Source organism: Pseudophryne corroboree, chromosome 3, assembly GCF_028390025.1.
Source record: "Pseudophryne corroboree isolate aPseCor3 chromosome 3, aPseCor3.hap2, whole genome shotgun sequence".
NCBI lineage: Eukaryota > Metazoa > Chordata > Amphibia > Anura > Myobatrachidae > Pseudophryne > Pseudophryne corroboree.
The window spans coordinates 24,343,188-24,369,830 of record NC_086446.1 but is presented as its reverse complement, the minus strand read 5'-3'; the positions used below and the strand labels follow the sequence as shown (position 1 = coordinate 24,369,830).

General features: G+C 46.3%; 1 protein-coding gene across 1 annotated transcript in view; it reads left to right on the top strand.

Annotated features, from left to right (window-relative positions):
- Positions 1-494: 494 nt before the first annotated feature.
- LOC135054575 (zinc finger protein 665-like) overlaps positions 495-26,643 on the top strand; it is a 144,400-nt gene continuing 118,251 nt past the window's right edge. The window contains exons 1-7 of the mRNA XM_063957734.1: positions 495-690; positions 15,576-15,712; positions 16,211-16,402; positions 17,117-17,195; positions 17,314-17,411; positions 17,857-18,526; positions 22,970-23,695. Coding sequence (XP_063813804.1) covers positions 15,602-15,712; positions 16,211-16,402; positions 17,117-17,195; positions 17,314-17,411; positions 17,857-18,526; positions 22,970-23,695 — 1,876 coding nt within the window. The 5' untranslated portion in view covers positions 495-690; positions 15,576-15,601. The remainder of the gene's footprint in view (positions 691-15,575; positions 15,713-16,210; positions 16,403-17,116; positions 17,196-17,313; positions 17,412-17,856; positions 18,527-22,969; positions 23,696-26,643) is intronic.

Sequence of the window (26,643 nt, the reverse complement as noted above, 5' to 3'; positions counted from 1 at the left end):
ATAACAACAACAACAACAGGTCACCACATGCCGCTCCCCCAGTATAATAATCATAACAGGACACCACAGGCTGCTCCCCCTGTTTAATAATAATAACAGGACACCACAGGCTGCTCCCCCTGTATTATAATAATAACAGGACACCACAGGCTGCTCTCCCTGTATACAAATATTAACAGGACATCAAAGGCCGCTCCCCATGTATAATAATAATAACAGGACACCACAGGCTGTTCCCCTGTATAATAACAACTGAACACAACAGGCTACTCCACCTGTATAATAAGACGCCATTACCTGATCTCGACGGACACTGGCAGGCTGCAACAGTCGATGAAAACTCACTTCCTGTGTGTGGAACACATTGTCCGGAAGTAAGATGGAACACACAGGCCGGAAGTATGTTGTTATTGGCACAAGCTGCACCATGGTGACTGGCCCCGCCCATCCTACACCTCGGCCACAGCACCGCCCTCTGTAAACAGTATTACCATACATGTCCTAAGTGCAGGAGGCCGGCGGCCATTTTCTTGTAGACCAGTCCGGCAGCTGAAGAAGCAATAGGTTTCCTGGCCTTGTAGTGACGTTAGGAGCGGCGGCCATTTCCCCCTGGTCTGAGCTCCGCCTTCCTTCTATCATTCCCACAAGGCAGCAGGAGCAGAGAGCAGCCATTGCTGTGTCTGGCAGCAGGTAATGATATTATTATTATTATTCTATAGGCTGAGCAGCTCTAGTGTCAGGTTGCTGTACTACAGGGGGAGCAGCCTCTGGTGCCTTGTTATAGTGCAGCGGGTGCAGCCTGTGGTGCTGCATTATCCCTGTACAGGTGGATGACACTCTAGTGTCCTATTACTGTAATACAGATGGCGCACATCCCGCCGTTACCGTAATACAGGTGGCGCAGACCTGTCGTTACCGTAATACAGGTGGTGCAGATCCCGCCGTTACCGTAATACAGGTAGTGCAGGCCCTGCTGTTACTATAGTATGGGTGGCTCTCCGCTTCTCATCATTCACTCCGGCTCCGCACATTGTTGCCTGCTCCTGCATCGGTATTTCGGTGGAATCCTGGAGACATTCGGGTTTGCCTGTGACAGCGCACAATGAGTGACCTCTGAAATGTTCTTATAATCTAATATAATATGAGAGCGCTACATGTCAGCAATCCCGGAAGGGAATTACTATGTGTGCTGGTGTAATGTGACAATGTGTGTGGATACCAATATGAATGTACTATAGAGATACTGCTGGAAAACGCTATCCGTTATAGGAATGGGAATGTAGACACAGACTGGGAAGCCATCATTCACACATACAGATGGAGCCAGGCTCACCTTGGCTTCTCTGCTGCATCATGGTGCACCAAGGCTTTTTAGCATAAGCCTTTCATCTATTGTTCTTAGCTGCAATACAATACAGAGAGAACAATACAGCAGGGGACTAAATCTGACTGCCCTGGCTCAGTTAATCCTATTAAAGCAGGCATGTCCAAACTGCAGCCCTCCAGCTGTTGAGAAACTACACATCCCAGCATGCCCTGACACAGCTTTAGCATTCTCTGACAGCAAAACTGTGTCAGGGCATGCTGGGATATGTAGTTTCACAACAGCTGGAGGGCCGCAGTTTGGATATGCCTGTATTAAAGGGATAGATGAGCAGGGCTCCATCTGTATATAAGTGTGACAATATATTGTGTTAGGACAGAAAGACGAGGAGACTAAACAAATGATGTTCCACATGCTAACAATTATAAGCGCATCCTCATTGAAAAGTCCAGAAATTAATGGGCCCTACACACTGGCCGACATCACTGCACGATATGAACGATCTCGTTCATTAATGAACGAGATAACGTTCATATCGTGCAGTGTGGAGGCACCAGCGATGAACGATGCGCGGCCCCGTGCTCGTTCATCGCTGGTGCCATGTCGGCTGTGCATGCAGGCCAATATGGGCGAGATCGTCCATATTTGCCTGCACGTCTACGGAGCCAGGTGACGTGGGGGAGTGAAGAAACTTCACTCCCCCCCCCCCCCCCCGGCACTGCCCCCCCGCCGCCGGGTCGCCCGTCGGGCACCTCGGTGGCCAATCGCCTAATGTGTAGGGCCTATTAGAGTAAATGACCTTCTGAGCAGTGAGATTATCCACATATTGGGGGACATTCCGAGTTGATCGCTCGCTAGCAGTTTTCAGCAGCCGTGCAAACGCATTGCCGCCGCCCAATGGGGAGTGTATTTTCGCTTTGCAGAAGTGCACACGCTTGTGCAGCAGAGCGCCTGCAAAATAATTTTGTGCAAAACAAGACCAGCCCTGTAGTTACTCTTCGTGTGCGTTGATTCTAACGACGGAGGGACGGCTTTTGACGTCACACACCCGCCCAGCCACGCCTGCGTTTATCCCGACACGCCTGCGTTTTTCTAAGCACTCCCTAAAAACAGTCGTTTGCCACCCAGAAACGCCCACATCATCTCAATCTTCCTGCGTTCGGCCGTGCGACTGAAAGCTTCGCTAGAACCTGTGCAAAACCACAAAGGACTTTGTACCTGTACGTCGCGCGTGCGCATTGTGGTGCATGCGCAGAAATGCCGATTTTTAGCCTGATTGCTGCGGACAACGGCAGCTAGCGATCAACTCAGAATGACCCCCATTGTTTGTATCCCGGAGGTGTTGAATATTACACATGTTCCACAGCAGGACAGCTATACGGCTGTACTATCCATTATCACAAAGATGATTTAATATCACTGTCCATATAATTGTGCATCCTTATTGATATAAGGTAACTGATTGATCTGACCCTATACCTAAAGTGTTCTATACTGAATACTGACATCATAGAATCACAAGGGTTTTGAACATAGGGGGTCATTCCGAGTTGATCGCGAGCTGCCGCTGTTCGCAGCGATCAGGCTAAAAATCGGCATTTCTGCGCATGCACCGTAATGCGCACGCGTGACGTACGGGTACAAAGTCCTTTGTGGTTTTGCACAGGTTCTAGCGAAGCTTTCAGTCGCACGGCAGAATGCAGGAAGATTGACATGAAGTGGGCGTTTCTGGGTGGCAACCGACTGTTTTTAGGGAGTGCTTAGAAAAATGCAGGCGTGGCTGGGCGGGTGTGTGACGTCAAAAGCCGTCCCTCCGTCGTTAGAGTTAACGCACACGAAGAGTAACCACAGGGCTGGTCTTGTTTTGAACAAAATGTGTTTGCAGCCGCTCTGCTGCACAAGCGTTCGCACTTCTGCAAAGCGAATATACACTCCCCGGTGGGCGGCAGCAATGCGTTTGCACGGCTGCTAAAAACTGCCAGCGAGGGATCAACTCGGAATGACCCCCATAGTGCCATGAGTACTGTTATGGACACGATATAGAGCTACGTATATGTGAATACAAATAATTAAACTACCAACCAGTGTGGACCCTGCACTGGACTGGACGCTAAATGGTTATATAAAAACACACAATTATTTAGTTTGAGTCTATCAGCGGGAACGCAGGACTCTTATTTGGAGAGATGCAGTAAAAACAACGTAGAAAAATACTGGGGTATGGGTCATTAGGTCGATGTTTACTTTTTTCTCTGGCGTCCTAGTGGATGCTGGGAACTCCGTAAGGACCATGGGGAATAGCGGCTCCGCAGGAGACTGGGCACAACGAAGAAAGATTTAGGACTACCTGGTGTGCACTGACTCCTCCCTCTATGCCCCTCCTCCAGACCTCAGTTAGAATTTTGTGCCCGGCCGAGCTGGATGCACACTAGGGGCTCTCCTGAGCTTCTAGAAAAGAAAGTATAAATTAGGTTTTTTATTTTCAGTAAGATCTGCTGGCAACAGACTCACTGCTACGAGGGACTGAGGGGAGAAGAAGCGAACCTACCTGCTTGCAGCTAGCTTGGGCTTCTTAGACTACTGGACACCATTAGCTCCAGAGGGATCGAACACAGGCCCAGCCTCGGTCGTCCGGTCGCGGAGCCGCGCCGCCGTCCCCCTTACAGAGCCAGAAGCAAGAAGACGTTCCTGGAAATCGGCGGCAGAAGACTTCGGTCTTCATTAAGGTAGCGCACAGCACTGCAGCTGTGCGCCATTGCTCCCCATGCACACCACACACTCCGGTCACTGATGGGTGCAGGGCGCTGGGGGGGGGGGGGGGGGCGCCCTGGGCTGCAATAAGAGTACCTTACTTGGCAAAATTACCACATAATATAGTCATTAAGACTATATATGTGTAAAATCCCCTGCCATAACTTTCCATAAAAAAGCGGGAGAAGTCCGCCGAAAAAGGGGCGGAGCTATCTCCCTCAGCACACTGGCGCCATTTTCCCTCACAGCTCCGCTGGAAGGACGCTCCCCAGGCTCTCCCCTGCAGTTTCCAGACTCCATAGGGTAAAAAAAAGAGAGGGGGGGCACTAAATTTAGGCGCAATCTGTGTAATATTAGCAGCTATAGGGGAAAAATCACTGTGTGTAGTGTGAATCCCTGCATTATATAGCGCTCTGGTGTGTGCTGGCATACTCTCTCTCTCTGTCTCCCCAAAGGACTTTGTGGGGTCCTGTCCTCAGTCAGAGCATTCCCTGTGTGTGTGCGGTGTGTCGGTACAGCTGTGTCGACATGTTTGATGAGGAGGCTTATGTGGAGGCAGAGCAGGTGCCGATAAATGTGATGTCACCCCCTGCGGGGTCGACACCTGAATGGATGGACATGTGGAAGGAATTACGTGACAGTGTCAACTCCTTACAAAAAAGGTTTGACGACATAACAGATGTGGGACAGCCGACTTCTCAGCTCGTGCCTGCCCAGGCGTCTCAAAAGCCATCAGGGGCTCTAAAACGCCCGCTACCTCAGATGGCAGACACAGATGTCGACACGGATACTGACTCCAGTGTCGACAATGATGAGACTAGTGTACATTCCAATAGAGCCACCCGTTACATGATTACGGCAATGAAAAATTTGTTGCACATTTCTGATATTACCCCAGGTACCACAAAAAAGGGTATTATGTTTGGGGAGAAAAAACTACCAGTGGTTTTTCCCCCTTCGGATGAATTAAATGAAGTATGTGAAGAAGCGTGGGCTTCCCCCGATAAGAAACTGGCAATTTCTAAAAAGTTACTAATGGCGTACCCTTTCCCGCCAGAGGATAGGTCACGTTGGGAGACATCCCCTAGGGTGGATAAAGCGCTCACACGCCTGTCAAAGAAGGTGGCACTACCGTCTCCGGACACGGCCGCCCTAAAGGAACCTGCTGATAGGAAGCAGGAGGCTATCCTGAAGTCTGTATATACACACTCAGGAATTATACTGAGACCGGCTATTGCTTCAGCATGGATGGGCAGTGCTGCAGCTGCGTGGTCAGATTCCCTGTCGGAAAACATTGATACCCTAGACAGGGACACTATATTGCTAACCGTAGAGCATATTAAAGACGCTGTCTTATACATGAGAGATGCACAGAGGGATATTTGCCGGCTGGCATCTAAAATAAACGCAATGTCCATTTCTGCCAGGAGAGGATTGTGGACTCGGCAATGGACAGGAGATGCAGATTCTAAAAGGCACATGGAAGTTTTGCCTTACAAGGGTGAGGAGTTGTTTGGGGATGGTCTCTCGGACCTCGTTTCCACAGCAACAGCTGGGAAGTCAGCATTTTTACCCCATGTTCCCTCACAGCCAAAGAAAGCACCGTATTATCAGGTACAGTCCTTTCGGCCCCAGAAAGGCAAGCGGGTTAGAGGCGCGTCCTTTCTGCCCAGAGGCAGAGGTAGAGGGAAAAAGCTGCAACATACAGCCAGTTCCAGGAACAAAAGTCCTCCCCCGCTTCCTCTAAGTCCACCGCATGACGCTGGGGCTCCACAGGCGGAGCCAGGTACGGTGGGGGCCCGTCTCATGAACTTCAGCAACCAGTGGGCTCGTTCACGGGTGGATCCCTGGATTCTACAAGTAGTATCTCAGGGGTACAAGCTGGAATTCGAGACGTCTCCCCCTCGCCGTTTCCTCAAATCTGCCTTGCCAACTGCTCCCCCGGACAGGGAGGCAGTGCGGGAGGCGATTCACAAGCTGTATTCTCAGCAGGTGATAATCAAGGTACCCCTCCTTCAACAAGGACGGGGTTACTATTCCACAATGTTTGTGGTACCGAAACCGGACGGTTCGGTGAGACCCATTTTAAATTTAAAATCTTTGAACACTTATATAAAAAGGTTCAAGTTCAAGATGGAATCGCTCAGAGCGGTGATTGCAAGCCTGGACGAGGGGGATTACATGGTGTCACTGGACATCAAGGATGCTTACCTGCATGTCCCCATTTACCCTCCTCACCAGGAGTACCTCAGATTTGTGGTACAGGACTGTCATTACCAATTCCAGACGTTGCCGTTTGGTCTGTCCACGGCACCGAGGGTATTTACCAAGGTAATGGCCGAAATGATGATACTCCTTCGGAAAAAGGGAGTTTTAATTATCCCGTACTTGGACGATCTCCTTATAAAGGCGAGGTCCAGGGAACAGTTGTTGATCGGAGTAGCACTAGCTCGGGAAGTGCTACAACAGCACGGCTGGATCCTGAATATTCCAAAGTCGCAGCTGGTTCCTACAACGCGTCTACTGTTCCTGGGGATGGTTCTGGACACAGAACAGAAAAAAGTGTTTCTCCCGGAGGAGAAGGCCAAGGAGTTATCGTCTCTAGTCAGAGACCTCCTAAAACCAAAACAGGTGTCGGTGCACCAGTGCACGCGAGTCCTGGGAAAGATGGTGGCTTCTTACGAAGCAATTCCATTCGGAAGGTTCCATGTAAGGATCTTTCAGTGGGATCTGTTGGACAAGTGGTCCGGGTCGCATCTTCAGATGCATCGGCTGATAACCCTGTCTCCAAGGGCCAGGGTGTCGCTACTGTGGTGGCTGCAGAGTGCTCATCTTCTAGAGGGCCACAGATTCGGCATACAGGACTGGATCCTGGTGACCACGGATGCCAGCCTTCGAGGCTGGGGGGCAGTCACACAGGGAAGAATCTTCCAAGGACTATGGACAAGTCAGGAGACTTCCCTACACATAAATATTCTGGAACTAAGAGCCATTTACAATGCCCTAAGTCAGGCAAGACCCCTGCTTCAACACCAGCCGGTGCTGATCCAGTCAGACAACATCACGGCGGTCGCCCATGTAAACCGTCAGGGCGGCACAAGAAGCAGGATGGCGATGGCAGAAGCCACAAGGATTCTCCGATGGGCGGAAAATCATGTGTTAGCACTGTCAGCAGTGTTCATTACGGGAGTGGACAACTGGGAAGCAGACTTCCTCAGCAGGCACGACCTCCACCCGGGAGAGTGGGGACTTCATCCAGAAGTCTTCCAAATGATGGTACACCGTTGGGAAAGGCCACAGGTGGACATGATGGCGTCCCGCCTCAACAAAAAGCTAAAAAGATATTGCGCCAGGTCAAGGGACCCTCAGGCGATAGCTGTGGACGCTCTAGTGACACCGTGGGTGTACCAGTCGGTTTATGTGTTCCCTCCTCTGCCTCTCATACCCAAGGTACTGAGAATAATAAGAAGGAGAGGACTAAGAACTATACTTGTGGTTCCGGATTGGCCAAGAAGAGCTTGGTACCCAGAACTTCAAGAAATGATCTCAGAGGACCCATGGCCTCTGCCGCTCAGACAGGACCTGCTGCAGCAGGGACCCTGTCTGTTCCAAGACTTACCGCGACTGCGTTTGACGGCATGGCGGTTGAACGCCGGATCCTGAAGGAAAAGGGCATTCCGGAGGAAGTCATCCCTACGCTGATTAAAGCTAGGAAGGAGGTGACCGCAAACCATTATCACCACATATGGCGAAAATATGTTGCGTGGTGTGAGGCCAGAAGGGCCCCAACGGAGGAATTTCAGCTGGGTCGATTTCTGCACTTCCTACAGTCAGGGGTGACTATGGGCCTCAAATTAGGTTCCATTAAGGTCCAGATTTCGGCTCTGACGATTTTCTTCCAAAAAGAACTGGCTTCACTGCCTGAAGTTCAGACGTTTGTTAAAGGAGTGCTGCATATTCAGCCCCCTTTTGTGCCTCCAGTGGCACCTTGGGATCTCAACGTGGTGTTGGATTTCCTTAAGTCACATTGATTTGAGCCACTTAAAACCATGGAACTGAAATATCTCACGTGGAAAGTGGTCATGCTGTTGGCCTTGGCTTCGGCCAGGCGTGTGTCATAATTGGCGGCTTTGTCATGTAAAAGCCCTTATCTGATTTTCCATATGGATAGGGCGGAATTGAGGACTCGTCCCCAATTTCTTCCTAAGGTGGTATCAGCTTTTCATTTCTACCAACCTATTGTGGTGCCTGCGGCTACTAAGGACTTGGAGGATTCCAAGTTGCTGGACGTAGTCAGGGCCCTGAAAATCTATGTTTCCAGGACGGCTGGAGTCAGGAAAACTGACTCGCTATTTATCCTTTATGCGCCCAACAAGCTGGGTGCTCCTGCTTCAAAGCAGTCTATTGCTCGCTGGATCTGTAGTACGATTCAACTTGCACATTCTGCGGCTGGACTGCCGCATCCTAAATCTGTAAAAGCCCATTCCACGAGGAAAGTGGGCTCTTCTTGGGTGGCTGCCCGAGGGGTGTCGGCTTTACAACTTTGCCGAGCTGCTACTTGGTCGGGTTCAAACACGTTTGCTAAGTTCTACAAGTTTGATACCCTGGCTGAGGAGGACCTTTCTTTTGCTCATTCGGTGCTGCAGAGTCATCTGCACTCTCCCGCCCGTTTGGGAGCTTTGATATAATCCCCATGGTCCTTACGGAGTTCCCAGCATCCACTAGGACGTCAGAGAAAATAAGAATTTACTCACCGGTAATTCTATTTCTCGTAGTCGGTAGTGGATGCTGGGCGCCCATCCCAAGTGCGGATTGTTTGCAATATTTTTATATAGTTATTGCCTAACTAAAGGGTTATTGTTTAGAGCAGGAGTTCTCAAACTCGGTCCTCAGGACCCCACACAGGGCATGTTTTGCAGGTAACCCAGCAAGTGCACAGGTGTATTAATTACTCACTGACCCATTTTAAAAGGTCCACAGGTGGAGCTAGTTATTTCACTTGTGATTCTGTGAGGAGACCTGCAAAACATGCACTGTGTGGGGTCCTGAGGACCGAGTTTGAGAACCTGTGGTTTAGAGCCATCTGTTGAGAGGCTCAGTTATTTTTCATACTGTTAACTGGGTATAGTATCACGAGTTATACGGTGTGATTGGTGTGGCTGGTATGAGTCTTACCCGGGATTCCAAAATCCTTTCCTTATTGTGTCAGCTCTTCTGGGCACAGTATCCTAACTGAGGTCTGGAGGAGGGGCATAGAGGGAGGAGCCAGTGCACACCAGGTAGTCCTAAATCTTTCTTAGTTGTGCCCAGTCTCCTGCGAGCCGCTATTCCCCATGGTCCTTACGGAGTTCCCAGCATCCACTACGGACTACGAGAAATAGAATTACCAGTGAGTAAATTCTTATTTTTTGTTTTATTATTTTTTTGTTTTATTGTATTATTGTGACAAATGTATTACGATTATTTGCTTTCTTTACAGTTTCTTGCAATTACATGAATTTTTTTTATCTTGGGGAAATTGTCTTTTCTTTTAAGATAAATAAGCATCTAATGGTATTTTCTTGAGAAAAAACCAAGGTATTGTCTGGACACTGCATAGATAATACAAAATAAAGACATTTTTTTGTCGGCACTTGTTCCCACCACTGCAAGTCAGTATGTATCTAGCAAATGACAGCATGTTCATATTTGTTCAAAACATGTATATCTTGGAGGCCAACGTCCAGGGTTCTTTATCTGTAAGTTCCTACTCAATGAAATTTGCTTCACATCTGTTCCCGGTGGAACTAGGATCTTAGACATCAAGGTGTTAATATTTGAACATGAAAGAGTCATCACACCAAAAACCCAATCCAACACAGTTTTATTAACAAAGGTTCAGTATATACTCAGGTTTGATAATGGCTTTAGCATTCCATTAATGAGTACATGCCAGGGAGTCCCATCGTCTCGGGTGCCTGTATGGTTATGGAGTAAGCTGGATTGGACACCATGAAATTAATTGGTTCCTGTCATAGTTACAGAATTCTGTTGATCCGTATCTGGACACTTGGGTATAACGGACATAAAGATGAAATTATATTCCAGATAGTTCTAGCTCATAGAGTAAACACAGGTATGGACTATAGCTGACAAGCTCAGATGACTGGGGTAATCACAACCACACAGTGTCACTCTGGATTGGAATCTGTACAAAGATACAGAACTGAAACCCCAGCCATGAGAGCCTGGAACTGGTCATACAGAACTCAACCCCGGCCCCTGATACAGGAGCTAAAGGCTGGGACCCACTACTGGGGAACTCAGATAAACACAACTGGAGAAACTTAGAAGAGCATAGTACTGATCCTGGAGCACAGAAACTCAGAACTCTTAAGGAATCAGAGTCTAACATCTACAAGATTTTATCTATCCAACTGGAACTGTTCTGATCCAAACCTGGAACTGGAATCAGACCCAGGAAGAGCCCCAGTGCAGAAACTCAGAAAAGGAGAAAATAAAACTAATTCCAACCTATGGAAATAAGCAAGAGTGATGGAACAAAAGTCCAGTGTTGTTCCGACAGCCCTCTCTGAGACAGAACCCTGCATCACATCCCATTTCTGAGAGAGAGTAGTGCCTTCTGCAGCCCCAGCTACTAAAGAGTGTTGTTCCCACAGCCCCTTCTATGAGACAGAGAAATGCGAACGCATCCCCTTGCTGGAAGAGAGCGGTGCCTTAGCTAATCCAGTGTAGTTCCAACAGCACCCTGTAGGAGACAGAGAAGCCTACATCACATCCTGTTGCTGGGAGAGTGGTGTCTTCTGCTGCCACAGCTCCACCAGAATGTTGCTCCTACAACCCCTTCTATGAGATAGAGAAGCCTGCATCACATAACATTTGTGGTGTTACCAGGGGTTATGGCAATTCCTCAGTCTCTCTATACCTAAGATTTTGAATGTGACTTGTTATGTGTTGGAATGACTGCTATGCTGTGTCCTGACTGTGACCTGTGGGGGGGATAGTTTATGCTTCTTTGGAGTTAGGGATCAGATAACACTCTGGTACCAGTCATAAAATATTGTGTGTTAACAGTGTCATGCCTCGCTCCCCAAAATACCAGAACTTTCAACCAGGTCCCCTATGCAAGAGGGGCTCAGAGTAGTGGTCCCAGAGGACACCTAACTTACCTTTGGGTAAGTCTTGTGGAAACAAAGGAATTCCTTGTAGTTGGAGGGTGGGGGCTACTGTGGAAGGAGGCTTGTGGGGACTATATGGCCCAGCAGCACACACTGCTCAGGCTAGGAGTAATCCATCTGTCTGCTCTCCAGTAGTCTTCCTCCACTTGGAAGACCTGACCTCAGCATAAGATTATTTGGTTTTTCTGACTTTTTCCTTTTATTTACCGGAAGTTGACTGTGCATATTTCATAATTGTGTCTTGCTTATTTACACCTATTTTTTTGTATACTTTAACTCTTGAGATATTTCTCAATAAATCCTAAAAATGTATCAGCGTACCTCTGTATTCTTACGAATTCATGGGCCCGGAACGGCCCATGCTACATGTAAGTAACACTATATAGCAGAGGTTCTCAAACTCGGTCCTCGGGGGCCCACACAGTGCATGTTTTGCAGGTCTCCTCACAGAATCGCAAGTGAAATAATTAGCTCCACCTGTGGACCTTTTAAAATGTGTCAGTGAGTAATTAATACACCTGTGCACCTGCTGGGTTACCTGCAAAACATGCACTGTGTGGGCTCCCGAGGACCGAGTTTGAGAACCTCTGCTATATAGGAACAAAAATGCTGGTACACCACACCCATTAGAATTATAATAATGTCATTGTACATTAAACTCCAGGTTCTTGGCATACATTGGCCAATACATGAGCCTGCCCACCAATCGTCAAAGTGACCTCATCAGACAGGTCCATAACATTATACGGATTCACATCTGGGGGCACAGGGCACCCCCAAACTACCCCAGGGCAGTACACAAACAAAGGATAGAGATGAAAAATCAAAGTGTTAGGCAAGTGAAAATAGCTGGTGAGTATTAAAGAGAGGGCAGCAGTAAAGTGTCAGAGTGTTAGAGAGAAGACAGCAGTAAAGTGTCAGAGTGTTAGAGGACATCAGTAAGGTGTCAGAGCATTAGAGGACAGCAGTGAGGTAACAGAGTGTTAGAGAGAGGACAGCAGTAAAATTTCAGAGTGTTAGAGAGAGGACATCAGTAAGGTGTCAGAGCATTAGAGAGAGGACAGCAGTAAGGTGTCATAGCATTAGAGAGAGGTAGTAGTAAAGTGTCAGAGAGAGGACATCTGTAAGGTGTCAGAGCATTAGAGAGAGGACAGCAGTAAGGTGTCAGAGCATTAGAGAGAGGACAGCAGTAAAGTGTTAGAGAGAGGACAGCAGTAAAGTGTTAGTGAGAGGACAGCAGTAAAGTTTCAGAGTGTTAGAAAGAGGACAGCAGTAAAGTGTCAGAGTGTTAGAGAGAGGACAGCAGTAAAGTGTTAGAGAGAGGACAGCAGTAAAGTGTTAGTGAGAGGACAGCAGTAAAGTTTCAGAGTGTTAGAAAGAGGACAGCAGTAAGGTGTCAGAGCATTAGAGAGAGGACAGCAGTAAGGTGTCAGAGCATTAGAGAGAGGACAGCAGTAAAGTTTCAGAGTGTTAGAGAGAGGACAGCAGTAAAGTGTCAGTGTTAGAGGACATCAGTAAGGTGTCAGAACGTTAGAGGACAGCAGTAAGGTGTCAGAGCATTAGAGAGAGGACAGCAGTAAGGTGTCAGAGCGTTAGAGAGAGGACAGCAGTAAGGTGTCAGAGCGTTAGAGAGAGGACAGCAGTAAGGTGTCAGAAAGAGGACAGCAGTAAAGTGTTAGAGAGAGGACAGCAGTAAAGTTTCAGAGTGTTAGAGAGAGGACATCAGTAAGGTGTCAGAGTGTTAGAAGATGAGGTTAGCTGATCAGTGTTACAAGTGTAAAAGAAGTGTGCAAAATGTAACATAAATTTAAAACAAACACAGGATGATATAGGTGTTGTAAAAGAAACCGTGTAAGATGCTGATGCCCCAAAGTGGCCCAGCCAGAGCAATCCTAGGAGCCCCACACCTCAAAAGTATAGTAATTCAGAAATCAATATAAGAGGGATGGTTTTCCACCCAAGATAATACTTTGGTGGTGACCCCCCCATCTTTTTCTTAGTGAAGAAGAATCCAGCGCCGGCTGGAGAGGTGGAAGGTGGATAAAACCCTTTCCAGGTTTTCTTCAATGTTATAATTTTCAATGTTATAATTTTTATATGGGAGGAGCAGCCTTCAGTGTACTGTTATAATTATTATATGGGAGGAGCAGTCTTTAGTGTCCTGTTAGTTTATGTTACTGCGGGGATCTTCTAAGACCAAAATATCTGCAATCTCCCTGTATCAGGCCTTTGTAACATATCGTAATTGGTGCAATTTAAAGCAAATGTGAGTCATAGGACCCAGACTCCTATGTAATCTTATAACAATACTGTGACTGGACGGACCCGTACGAGAGCCCTCACCGCTTTGCGTCCCGGCCCCAGTCACAGAATGCAGTTTGGCCACATAGGAGATTCCCGCTTACTTACTGTTACTGACTCCACCCACTGCGCAGTGGGTAGGTACTATGCTGCCACCACCAGACTCCTATGCGCCATGGCGTCTGGAACCATGGTTCTGCTGTGTATGCGTCGACACGCTGTCTTACCACACCTGTGTGGTGTTGACGAATCCCCACTAGTTGCTTGACCAGGTCTCTACCCAGTAGCTGTCTGGAGGCGGAGCTTGGAGACGCTGGGTGCACCCTGGACAGCCGGAATATGGAGCAAGGTTTCGCCTAGCCCTGCATGTCACAAGATGAAGCGTTTATCTTGAGGCAGATGATGTTTATTTGCCCAAAATAGTTCTGAAAAGAACTCTGCAATACAACAAGATGTTTTACAGCAGAAAGTAGTTGGTATAATACACTCTGGAGGCTTGCAGGCCTCCTTTTTATGTCAATTTTCCACACCGTACCACAGGGGGTAATTCCACTCTGGTTTACAACCAATCACTGTTTACCCATGTGCTGTGCATGCCTTGGTCACATGCACTGCTACCATTGTCCTCTATGGACAGTGGGGAGTGGTCACTCTCCTTTGACCGTCCCATACTGCAGGATCGGTATCTGCCCCGGTGACATTCAGACTGGCTGGGGGGAAGTTTTCCCACCTAAACTTCGAGAAATCTGCCCGGGACCTAGCTCACCATCTGTAGCCCGAATTCGGGCTCCAGAGCTGGGCAGCCTAGATCCCAGGTCAGGGTTTCTAGCTCACCAAGGGTGATCTCTATGGAGCCCCAGAAAACCACTCAGCTTGTTGGAAAGCTAAGCTTCTCCTCTCTCTCCCCATGATACTTTTATGTTTGAGGCTGGAGGAGAAGTCATTCCATTTTTTGGGGAAAAGGTCTGGGGGAATCCAACAGCCTGTACAGCCATGGATTCCCCCCTCCTGGGACACACAACCAAGTAAGTGCTTATTTACATTAAATCCACTTCACATTTCTGTTTTAAATATAAACTGCACAGGCTCCAAATACCCAGGAACTGCAGCCTCACAATACAATATATTAGTATATTACATTTAAAAACATTGCTTTGTGTTTTTTCTCTAACCAGCACTCAGCGCTGGGCTCCCTTAGCCCTGCAGCCTGGAGGACTGCTGGGCTCTCCCCAGGGTCAGCAGGGCACACTGGAGGGAGCTGGCTGCAGCAGAGGCTAACTTATCTGCCCCGCTGCGGTACCCACTCCACCCGCCACCCAGTGTGGCTGAAATTGCTGTCTCCCTTCTGAAACCCGATGGCTCGGGATGCTGTGTCTTTCTGGAGCGCTGAGGCGCCGGTCCCCAACGTCCAGTGCCCTACACATGCCTCCATCGCATAGGGAGCCGGCTAGCCTGGTCCCCGGTGAGCGGCGCACCCTCCCTGCAGCCCGGGAAGCTTGTCCCTGCTGTCGCGACTGGCCACCTCCGTAGCGCTGAGGCGCCGGGAGCTGAGCTCCCAGCCCCTAGCGGTGGAACATAAACATCGATGCAGCAGGAGCTGATCTCCCTGCTGCAGCTTCTCCCCCGGCGCACACACAGGCCAGCGCGCCTGGGTCCTGTACACACTGCCGCGGCCTCTGGAGAGTTCTGGGGCAGCGGTACACACAATAATACATATTTTAACATTTTAAACACTTGGTACATACCATCTTCACAGTTTTAAAGATGGCGCTTAGCGTCCAGGTACATTTAAAAGTGGCGCCATGCACCTATTCTCTCTACAATGGCGCCGGGCACTTAAAGGTTAACCCCTTAAGTGCCGTGGCCTTCATTAACCATCTTTCCGGCAGGGTCTCCGGCCACAAATACTGATGCTCCTCACTTATCAACACAGGGGTGAGGAGGGTTTATTGGTAACTTATTGCTTTATTTCTAGTGTTTCTTGTATACTCTGATGTTTCTTATAATTATTATACTTCTAGAGAACTGAGTGTTTACTAGGCGTCACATGAGAATGAGATGCGTCACTGATTCCCTGAGGATGGGGAACAACAGCAGTCACATGACTGAGAGGATACTAAATCTCACCCTGGAGATCATCTACCTGCTGACTGGGGAGGTGAGGGGATCTTGGAGTGTCACAGTGACATCACTTATATCTATAGTAATAATACAGGGACATGACTGGGGAGGTGAGGGGATCTGGGAGTGTCACAGTGACATCACTTACATCTATAGTAATAATACAGGGACATGACTGGGGAGGTGAGGGGTCTGGGAGTGTCACACTGACATCACATATCTATAGTAATAATACAGGGACATGACTGGGGAGGTGAGGGAGTATGGGAGCATCATAGTGACATCACATATCTATAACACTAATACAGGGACATGACTGGGGAGGTGACGGGATCTGGGAGCGTCACAGTGACATCACATATATCTGTAGTAATAATACAGGACATGACTAGGGAGGTGAGGGAATCCGTGAACAGCACAGTGACATCACTTATATCTATAGTAATAATACAGGGACATGACTGGGGAGGTGAGGGGTTCTGGGATTCTATGCAGTAATTGTGTAATTTTACCTTTTTTCTCTAACAATATACAGGGTTATACAGTAGTAAAGAAGACACCCGGTGAATGTGAGACACCCAGCAGCTGCCCCCATGTGTCAGGAAGACTGAGTAGGACCCAGAGCCCCATAACGAAGCCTCCACCTCACTCAGTGATACATGAGAGGCACAATGATCAGAAGATCCTGGAACTCACCAACAAGCTCATTCAGCTGCTGACTGGAGAGGTGACTGCTGGGAATGGGACATTATACAGTAACACCAGGGAATGTGTCTGGGTGATTACTGGAGAAGTGACTGCTGGGAATAGGGCATTGTACAGTAACGCCAGGGGACGTGTCAGGGTGATGACTGGAGAGGTGACTGCTGGGAATGGGACATTATACAGTAAGACCAGGGGATGTGTCTGGGTGGTGACTAGAGAGGTGACTACTGGGAATGGGACATTATACAGTAAGACCAGGGGATGTGTCTGGGTGATGACTGGAGAGGTGACTGCTGGGAATGGGACATTATACAGTAACACCAGGGGATGTGTCTTGGAGATGACTGGAGTGGTGACTGGTGGGAATGGGGCATTATACAGTAACACCAGGGGATGTGTCTGGGTGATGACTGGAGAGGTGACTGCTGGGAATGGGACATTATACAGTAACACCAGGGGACGTGTCTTGGTGATGACTGGAGAGGTGACTGCTAGGAATGGGACACTATACAGTAACACCAGGGGATGTGTCTGGGTGATGACTGGAGAGGTGACTGCTGGGAATGGGACATTATACAGTAACACCAGGGGACGTGTCTGGGTGATGACTGGAGAGGTGACTGCTAGGAATGGGACACTATACAGTAACACCAGGGGACGTGTCTGGGTGATGACTGTATCATTGTGCGTGTCAGGTTCCTGTAAGGTGTCAGGATGTCACTGTCTCTCCATGCAGGAGGGGGAGTATATAGAGGAACACGGGGGTCTGTACAAGGACGTGATGATGGAGAATCACCAGCCCTGCACATCACTGGGTAAGAGGAGACTGTCATGTATTGTACAGGGGAGAGCAGGTATGGGGGCCCCTATATACACACATCATCTGATAATCACATATATACACTATACTCAGTCACTGTGTGTCTCCTACAGATGGGCCCAGTAACAGAGATACACCAGAGAGATGTCTCCGTCCTCTGTATTCCCAGGATTGTACAGAGGAGAATCACAGGATCGCACAGGAGGATCAGGTAGGTGGGATTTAGGGTCTCGCCAGTATACCAAAGTAACGTTACACTATATCCGTCATTCCGAACTTGGGGCCCTAGTACCCCAGGGGGTTACTCACTGTAATGTACAGGGGTACTTAGTGTTCTGTAGTGATGGGGCTGGTGCAGGATATCTGGGTGATAATGAGACACAGGGAAAGCAGTGTAATTGGGGGTCTCTAGCCCCATGCACCACAGTAGGACCCTGATAACAACATGAAAACATCTATCCCTGTATAAGAAGGCAGATGGGTTTATAGGTTTAGGGTTCAGTCCTATTAGCTGGGATGATCTCGCGGGTTTTCTGCCCCATTGCACTTTATGGTCTGTACAGATCAATGTGTCTAATACTCTGATACCCTCCTGATTACTCTGAGTAATGATGTCCGAAATTAATAAAGCATTAATTTATATATGGGTTATTTAGGGTGAAGATCTTACAAATAGAAAGGCAGAAGAAGAGACGTATGTGACTGATATAAAGGCAGAAGATATAGAGGAAGAAGAAGAGATGTATGTGACTGATATGAAGGCAGAAGATATAGAGGGAGAAGAAGAGACGTATGTGACTGATATGAGGGCAGAAGATATAGTGGGAGAAGAAGAGATGTATGTGACTGATATGAAGGCAGAAGATATAGAGGGAGAAGAAGGGACGTATGTGACTGATATAAAGGCAGAAGATACAGTGGGAGAAGAAGAGACGTATGTGACTGATATGAAGGCAGAAGATACAGAGGGAGAAGAAGAGACATATGTGACTGATATGAAGGCAGAAGATACAGAGGGAGAAGAAGAGACGTATGTGACTGATATAAAGGCAGAAGATACAGTGGGAGAAGAAGAGACGTATGTGACTGATATGAAGGCAGAAGATACAGAGGGAGAAGAAGAGACGTATGTGATTGATATGAAGGCAGAAGATACAGAGGGAGAAGAAGAGACGTATGTGACTGATATGAAGGCAGAAGATATAGAGGGAGAAGAGACGTATGTGACTGATATGAAGGCAGAAGATACAGAGGGAGAAGAAGAGACGTATGTGAGGGGTGATCAGCAGTGTAAGGAGGAGGAAATCCCTACAGATATCAGTACAGGTGAGTAATAAACACTTATTACAGGAAATAGTCAGTTGTGATGTCTTTTGTGGAGAATTCCTTCTCTTCAATACTGTAAAGGTTATATGTAAGGAAAGGAAAAAAGCACAAAATGTCCCTGTGTAATGCAATGACAATAAATAGTCACTAAGTGTTTTTGCACCATGTGAGGTGAGTAAGATTGATAGGTCTCAATAAAATAATTTAAAGCAGTGGTTCTCAAACTGTGTGTCTCAGGACACTGCAGGGGTGCCTTGGATTGGTGGACATGGACATGTCTTAAGTCTTTATAGTCACTTACAGGCGCCACTGCCAGATCTGCCACAGCTATGGCCTGGGTGGCTAAAGCTATTGAAAACTTGGCTGATGCCCTTGAAAACAGTTTCTCTTCTGAGGTGACTAAAGAACAACTATTTGCGAACAGGGATGCCGCCTATTACATTGGCTTCTTTGGATACAGCTCTCCTGTCATCTAAGGCTTTAGCTGCTTCTCTAGTAGTCCCACACATTGTTTGGCTTCATTCCTGGAAGGCGGACTTTGACGCTAAGAAAGCCCTGGAAGCAATTCCTTACATAGGCAAATTTAGTTTTGGACCAGAATTGGACAAGATTGTCAATAACCTGGCAACTGCTAATATAGCTTACCTACCCTCAGCCTCCTCTACACGGCATCGGAGTTCGTCTTTCCCCTCAGGGCAAGGTCAGTGTTCAGACCTTCCCTAGACTGTGACATCCCACAAAGGCTTCTAAGAGCAATTCCAAACAGGCATGGGCAGCTAGACGTCCACCTACCAAACCAGAGAATAAACCATCAGTTTGACAGAGCGGGCCTCTCCCTTGGAGACCCCAGGGTGGGAAGCCGACTTCTTCAGTTCATCCAGGCTTGGCGCCAGATCACAACAGATGCCTGGGTTCAATAAGTGGTCTCACACGGGTACGCTTTCTCCTTCCGGAAGAGTCCACCCAGACAATACTTTCTTACCAGTCAACCAGCAGACCTCAACAATGCCAAGGCGCTGAAGAGGAACATTCAATCCCTACTACAATCAGGCGTGATTAGTCATGTCCCCATGTCTCAACAGGGCCAGGGGTTTTATTCTATGTTCTTTTTGGTTCAGAAATCCAGTGGATCTTATCATCTCATACTCAATCTCAAATTACTGAACAAATATCTCAAGGTGCCCAGGTTCAGGCCCTACCTTTGGCCTTTCTACAGCCCCCTCAGTGAGACTCCCCACAGTACCCGGCTCCAGCCTCAGCCAGACTCCTTGCAGTGCCCTATTACCAGCTCCAGCCAGACTCCCCGCAGTGCCCTGTTACCGGCTCCAGCCTCAGTCAGACTCCCCGCAGTGCCCGGCTCCAGCCTCAGTCAGACTCCCTGCAGTGCTCTGCTCCCGGCTCCAGCCTCAGTCAGACTTCCTGCAGTGCTCTGCTCCCGGCTCCAGCCTCAGTCAGACTCCCCGCAGTGCTCTGCTCCCGGCTCCAGCCTCAGTCAGACTCCCTGCAGTGCTCTGCTCCCGGCTCCAGCCTCAGTCAGACTCCACACAGTGCCCTGCTTCCGGCTCTAGCCTTAGTCAGACTTGCTTTTTGCTCCTGCAGCACCCCGCCGCTGAACAGGGATCTACCCACGCACCCCCTCTCTCCCTTCTCCGGTGCCCGGTTTGCCCCGGCACTCGGTGCGCTTCCTCGTGTGAGTTACTTCTATTTACGGTTTCGTCACCAGCCACCTCCGTCAGTTCAGCTCGTATGTCATATGTTGGCCTTGAAAGAGTCTCTGCATGCTATTCCTAGAGTTAGTAGAAGTCCCCATATCCTCCTGTTCTGTATTGCATATATCAGTTGTATCTTCCAGCCCTGCAAGAGCAGCATATGAGTTTTGCAGTGTCACATCTTGTGGAAGATATCTGTGTCCATCTGGAAATCCCTGCCTTTCAGAGCCCACAGCAGTCCAGGCAGAATGTCTTCTGGTGGCTCTCTGAGGTAGTGGTGGCCTCAAGGACACAGACATCCTACATATCCCAGCAGGCAGCTTAGCTATCTCCTCCTGCAGCAGAGAATTGCTCACAGATTGGACAGCGGCTGAGTCTCCAGATTGTCTCCCGTAAACCAAATGCATCATATCCACTGCACGACACTAGCCCAAACATTGTATCAGATGCTAATGGTATTGCCAATATGTGTGTATTATATCTCACCTGATCTGTATTCTATCTCACCTGATCTGTATTCTATCTCACCTGATCTGTATTCTATCTCACCTGATCTGTATTCTATCTCACCTGATCTGTTTTCTAACTCACCTGATCTGTATTATATCTCACCTGCTGCTGTATTATATCTCACCTGATCTGTATTATATCTCACCTGATCTGTATTCTAACTCACCTGATCTGTATTCTAACTCACCTGATCTCACCTGCTGCTGTATTCTATCTCACCTGATCTGTATTCTATCTCACCTGATCTGTATTCTATCTCACCTGATCTGTATTCTATCTCACCTGATCTGTATTCTAACTCACCTGATCTGTATTCTAACTCACCTGATCTGTATTCTAACTCACCTGATCTGTATTCTATGTCACCTGCTGCTGTATTCTATCTCACCTGCTGCTGTATTATATCTCACCTGATCTGTATTATATCTCACCTGATCTGTATTCTAACTCACCTGATCTGTATTCTAACTCACCTGCTGCTGTATTCTAACTCACCTGCTGCTGTATTCTATCTCACCTGCTGCTGTATTCTATCTCACCTGCTGCTGTATTCTATCTCACCTGATCTGTATTATATCTCACCTGATCTGTATTATATCTCACCTGATCTGTATTATATCTCCCCTGCTGCTGTATTATATCTCCCCTGCTGCTGTATTATATCTCACCTGATCTGTATTCTATCTCACCTGATCTGTATTCTATCTCACCTGATCTGTATTATATCTCACCTGATCTGTATTATATCACCTGATCTGTATTATATCACCTGATCTGTATTATATCTCACCTGATCTGTATTATATCTCACCTGCTCTGTATTATATCTCACCTGATCTGTATTATATCTCACCTGATCTGTATTATATCTCACCTGATCTGTATTATATGTCACCTGATCTGTATTATATCTCCCCTGCTGCTGTATTATATCTCACCTGATCTGTATTATATCTCACCTGATCTGTATTCTAACTCACCTGATCTGTATTCTAACTCACCTGATCTCACCTGCTGCTGTATTCTATCTCACCTGATCTGTATTCTATCTCACCTGATCTGTATTCTATCTCACCTGATCTGTATTCTAACTCACCTGATCTGTATTCTAACTCACCTGATCTGTATTCTAACTCACCTGATCTGTATTCTAACTCACCTGATCTGTATTCTATGTCACCTGCTGCTGTATTCTATCTCACCTGCTGCTGTATTATATCTCACCTGATCTGTATTATATCTCACCTGATCTGTATTCTAACTCACCTGATCTGTATTCTAACTCACCTGCTGCTGTATTCTATCTCACCTGCTGCTGTATTCTATCTCACCTGCTGCTGTATTCTATCTCACCTGATCTGTATTATATCTCACCTGATCTGTATTATATCTCACCTGATCTGTATTATATCTCCCCTGCTGCTGTATTATATCTCCCCTGCTGCTGTATTATATCTCACCTGATCTGTATTCTATCTCACCTGATCTGTATTCTATCTCACCTGATCTGTATTCTATCTCACCTGATCTGTATTATATCACCTGATCTGTATTATATCACCTGATCTGTATTATATCTCACCTGATCTGTATTATATCTCACCTGCTCTGTATTATATCTCACCTGATCTGTATTATATCTCACCTGATCTGTATTATATCTCACCTGATCTGTATTATATCTCACCTGATCTGTATTATATGTCACCTGATCTGTATTATATCTCCCCTGCTGCTGTATTATATCTCACCTGATCTGTATTATATCTCACCTGATCTGTATTATATCTCACCTGATCTGTATTATATCTCACCTGATCTGTATTATATGTCACCTGATCTGTATTATATCTCACCTGATCTGTATTATATCTCACCTGATCTGTATTATATCTCACCTGATCTGTATTATATGTCACCTGATCTGTATTATATCTCCCCTGCTGCTGTATTATATCTCACCTGATCTGTATTATATCTCCCCTGATCTGTATTATATCTCCCCTGCTTCTTTTTCACACTCACAATTCACATAAGTATGCAAGCTAGGGTTAATTCTGATACAAATTACCCCTAGTACATGTCCATGTGGTAGGGAATATAGAGTGTAAGCTCCCCTGGTGGGACTGATGTGAATGACTAAATATTCTCTGTACAGTGTGGAGTAATATGTGTACTATATAAAGATCTGTGAATAATAATAATACAGTTACTTTATCTCCAGCAGATGGCGGCACAAGCAGGAATGCCTTGGAGGGAAATCTTATATTGTCTGCAGATACTGACATAGAAGATAACATCACACAGGATTCTCCAGGAGACAACCCCGTTATGCTAAATATACATCCAGTACCTCTCAGCGCAGATATATCATCTGATTCCTCTAACTGTGAGGACTGTTCTCCTGATACCTCAGATTTTGTTACACATCGTGTAGCTTATACACCTGATAAAGTATTTCCCTGTTCTGAGTGTGGGAAATGTTTTACACTGAAACCAAATCTTGTTGCACATTTGAGATGTCACACAGGTGAGAAACCATTTCCATGCTCTGAGTGTGGGAAATGTTTTACAAATAAATCCGATCTTGTTAAACATCAGAGAATCCACACAGGTGAGAAGCCATTTCCATGCTCCGAGTGTGGGAAATGTTTTACACACAAATCAATTCTTGTTAAACATCAGAGAATCCACACAGGTGAGAAGCCATTTCCATGCTCTGAGTGTGGGAAATGTTTTACACAGAAATCAACTCTAGTTAGACATCAGAGAAGTCACGCAGGAGAGAAACCATTTCCCTGTCCTGAGTGTTGGAAATGTTTTACACGCAAATCAGTTCTTGTTAAACATCAGATAATCCACACAGGTGAGAAACCATTTCCATGCTCTGAGTGTGGGAAATGTTTTACAACTAAATACGAGCTTGTTAAACATCAGAGAATCCACACAGGTGAGAAGCCATTTCCATGCTCCGAGTGTGGGAAATGTTTTACACAGAAATCAACTCTAGTTAAACATCAGAGAAGTCACGCAGGAGAGAAACCATTTCCATGTCCTTAGTGTTGGAAATGTTTTACACACAAATCACATCTTTTTTAGACATCAGATTTCACACAGTAGAAAAGCATTTCTATGAGCTGATACAAAACAGGGTTGTAGCACAGCTCCTGTCACACAGTTTTTGAACAATTTAAGGTAACTGTCCGCAGACAATTGGAATGGATGTCATATAAGACTGGAGTAGATCACTCAGGTGAAACTAAATCTGGGTACACAGTAAACAATGTGTACCCAGCCCAACGTCACTGCTGCCGGGACCCTGCATGTGGCAAGTGCATACTGCAGGGCCAACAGGGGATGTCACTAGTGACCCGTGGGAGAGCATATCATGGGCACACACTAGATGATTATTCTGTTAGATATTGGCCCCACTCTCCACAGTAATAACAGATCACATTGTTGTTTTGTAGCGTCTACATTTTGTGCATTTCAAACACGTAAAAAGATAAAATGCATTATCATTTTTATAAACATTTTATTATGGAAACTCGGGTAAAATCCAACTTTTTTGTTGTATTGGAATGGTAGATAAATGGTGACTCACAAACCACAAAGTAGTTCTCGGTGGGTAGAAACAAATGAAAGATGCAGCAGACAAGGAGTGTGGTTTGTATAGTGCAATATGTTGTGGATTGGGAAGCCCTTTCTCCACGTCACACATATATACACATTTTCACCCATTGGTAAATATAGAAACGGGTAATGTAGGGCAACTGAGGTGGAGAACGGACTTTCCAGGTCTTTCATTACAGTTTTAGCTGCAAATCTTACATTAAATAAACAATTTCTATCTCCTATGCCGAGATGCACCATATTATATTGCAGAGATCTTACTTAACTCCTAGATTATAATGTCTTATAGGTGATGCACCTACTTCTAGCTGCTATAAATGTGGGACACCATACACAGATATTGTACATTGCTTGTGGACCGGCCCACAAGTATTATGGATGGATGCCAAAATTATATTAACAATAATACTGATAATTGAATTTGTTGATGAAACGTGGACCTTCTGGGGTATTTACTACAAGACAAATTCATGTAAATTAACCAAAGGTAACGGAACACGGCTTGTAAAATTGCCAGCCGGCACTAAGAAGACTGTATTGTCTCAATGGATCTCTCCTGCTCCTATCTCTCTAACCTTATACCCCAGACTTTATTCCTTGTTTCTTATGGATTGGACTGATGTGTCCCTGCAAAAAGAAAAATGGCAAAATTCTATATATATGGCTTCCTTATGTTCACACTTTGCAGTTTTTATAGAAGCATTGAGAACATGTTTCCAATCTACCTCATAGTATAACCTAGAGGTACTTAGCTCTGGTGTAGCATTGTAATGTATGTATGAGATATAGTCCATGCTTCTTTCCTTTGTCCTTGTTACTATGTTTTATATGTAAGAACAAGACCAGTATTGTTATATCTTTTTGAATTGCCCAATGTTATGGTACTGGGGATACTGTAAATGTCTGTATCTTCCTTATACATAAATTTTCTTCTGTGTTATTGTCAAGATTATTTCTATATTCTTGTTACTCAGATGTGTATCTTTTGTTTTTATTGCATGACCTTGTCAAAAAGAAAAAACATAATTATTTGCTTTTATTTACCGTTTCTTGCTGTTTAATGAAAAATACAAACATTTGTTTTTCTTCGGGAGATTGTCTTTTATTTTCAAGATAAATAAGCAACTAATGGAATGTTCTTAAGAAAAAAAACAAGGTATTGTCTGGACACTGCATAGATAATACATAACAAAGACATTTTTGGTCGCCACTTGTCACCACCACTGCAAGTCAGTATGTATCTAGCAAATGACAGCATGTTCTTGGAGGCTAGCAGCCAGGGTTCTTTGTCTGCAAGTTCCTACTAAATGAAATTTGCTTCAAATCTATTCCCGGTGGAACTAGGATCTTAGACATCAAGGTGTTAATGTTTGAACATGAAAGAGTCATGACACCAAAAACCTAATACAACACAGTTTTATTAACAAAGGTTCAGTATTAACTCAGGTTTGATAATGGTTTTAGCATTCAATCAATGAGTACATGCCAGGGAGCCCCATCGTCTCAGGGGCCTGTATAGTTTTGGAGTGAGCTGGACTGGACACCATGAAATCAGTTGGTTCCTGTCATAGTTAAAGAATTCTGTTTATCCGTATCTGGACCCTCGGGTATAACTGACCTAAAAATTAAATGAGATGTCCGATAGTTCTAGCTAGTAGAGTGAACACAGGTATGGACTATAGCTAACAAGCTCAGATGTTTATGGCAATCACAACAACACAGTGTCACTCTGGACTGGAATCTGTACAAAGATACAGAACTGAAACCCCATCCATGAGAGCCTGGAACTGGTCGTGCAGAACTCAACCCCGGCCCCTGATACAGGAGCTAAAGGCTGGGACCCACCACTGGGAACTCAGATCAACACAACTGGAGAAACTTTAAGGTGCATAATACTGAATCTGGAGCACAGAAACTCAGAACTCTTAAGGAATCAGAGTCTAACATCTACAAGATTTTATCTATCCACCTGGAACTGCTCTGATCCAAACCTGGAACTGGAATCAGACTCGGGAAGAGCCCCAGTGCAGAAAATCAGAAACCAAACCCCAGAACCAACCTATGGAAATAAGCAAGAGCGATGGAACAAAAGTCCAGTGTTGTTCCTACAGCCCTCTCTAACAGCACCCTGCATCACATCCCATTTCTGGGAGAGACTGGTTCCTTCTGCGGCCCCAGCTCCCCCAGTGTTGTTCCTACAGCCCCGTTTGAGACCGAGAAGCCTGCATCATATCCCCTTTCTGGAAGAGAGTGGTGCCTTCTGCT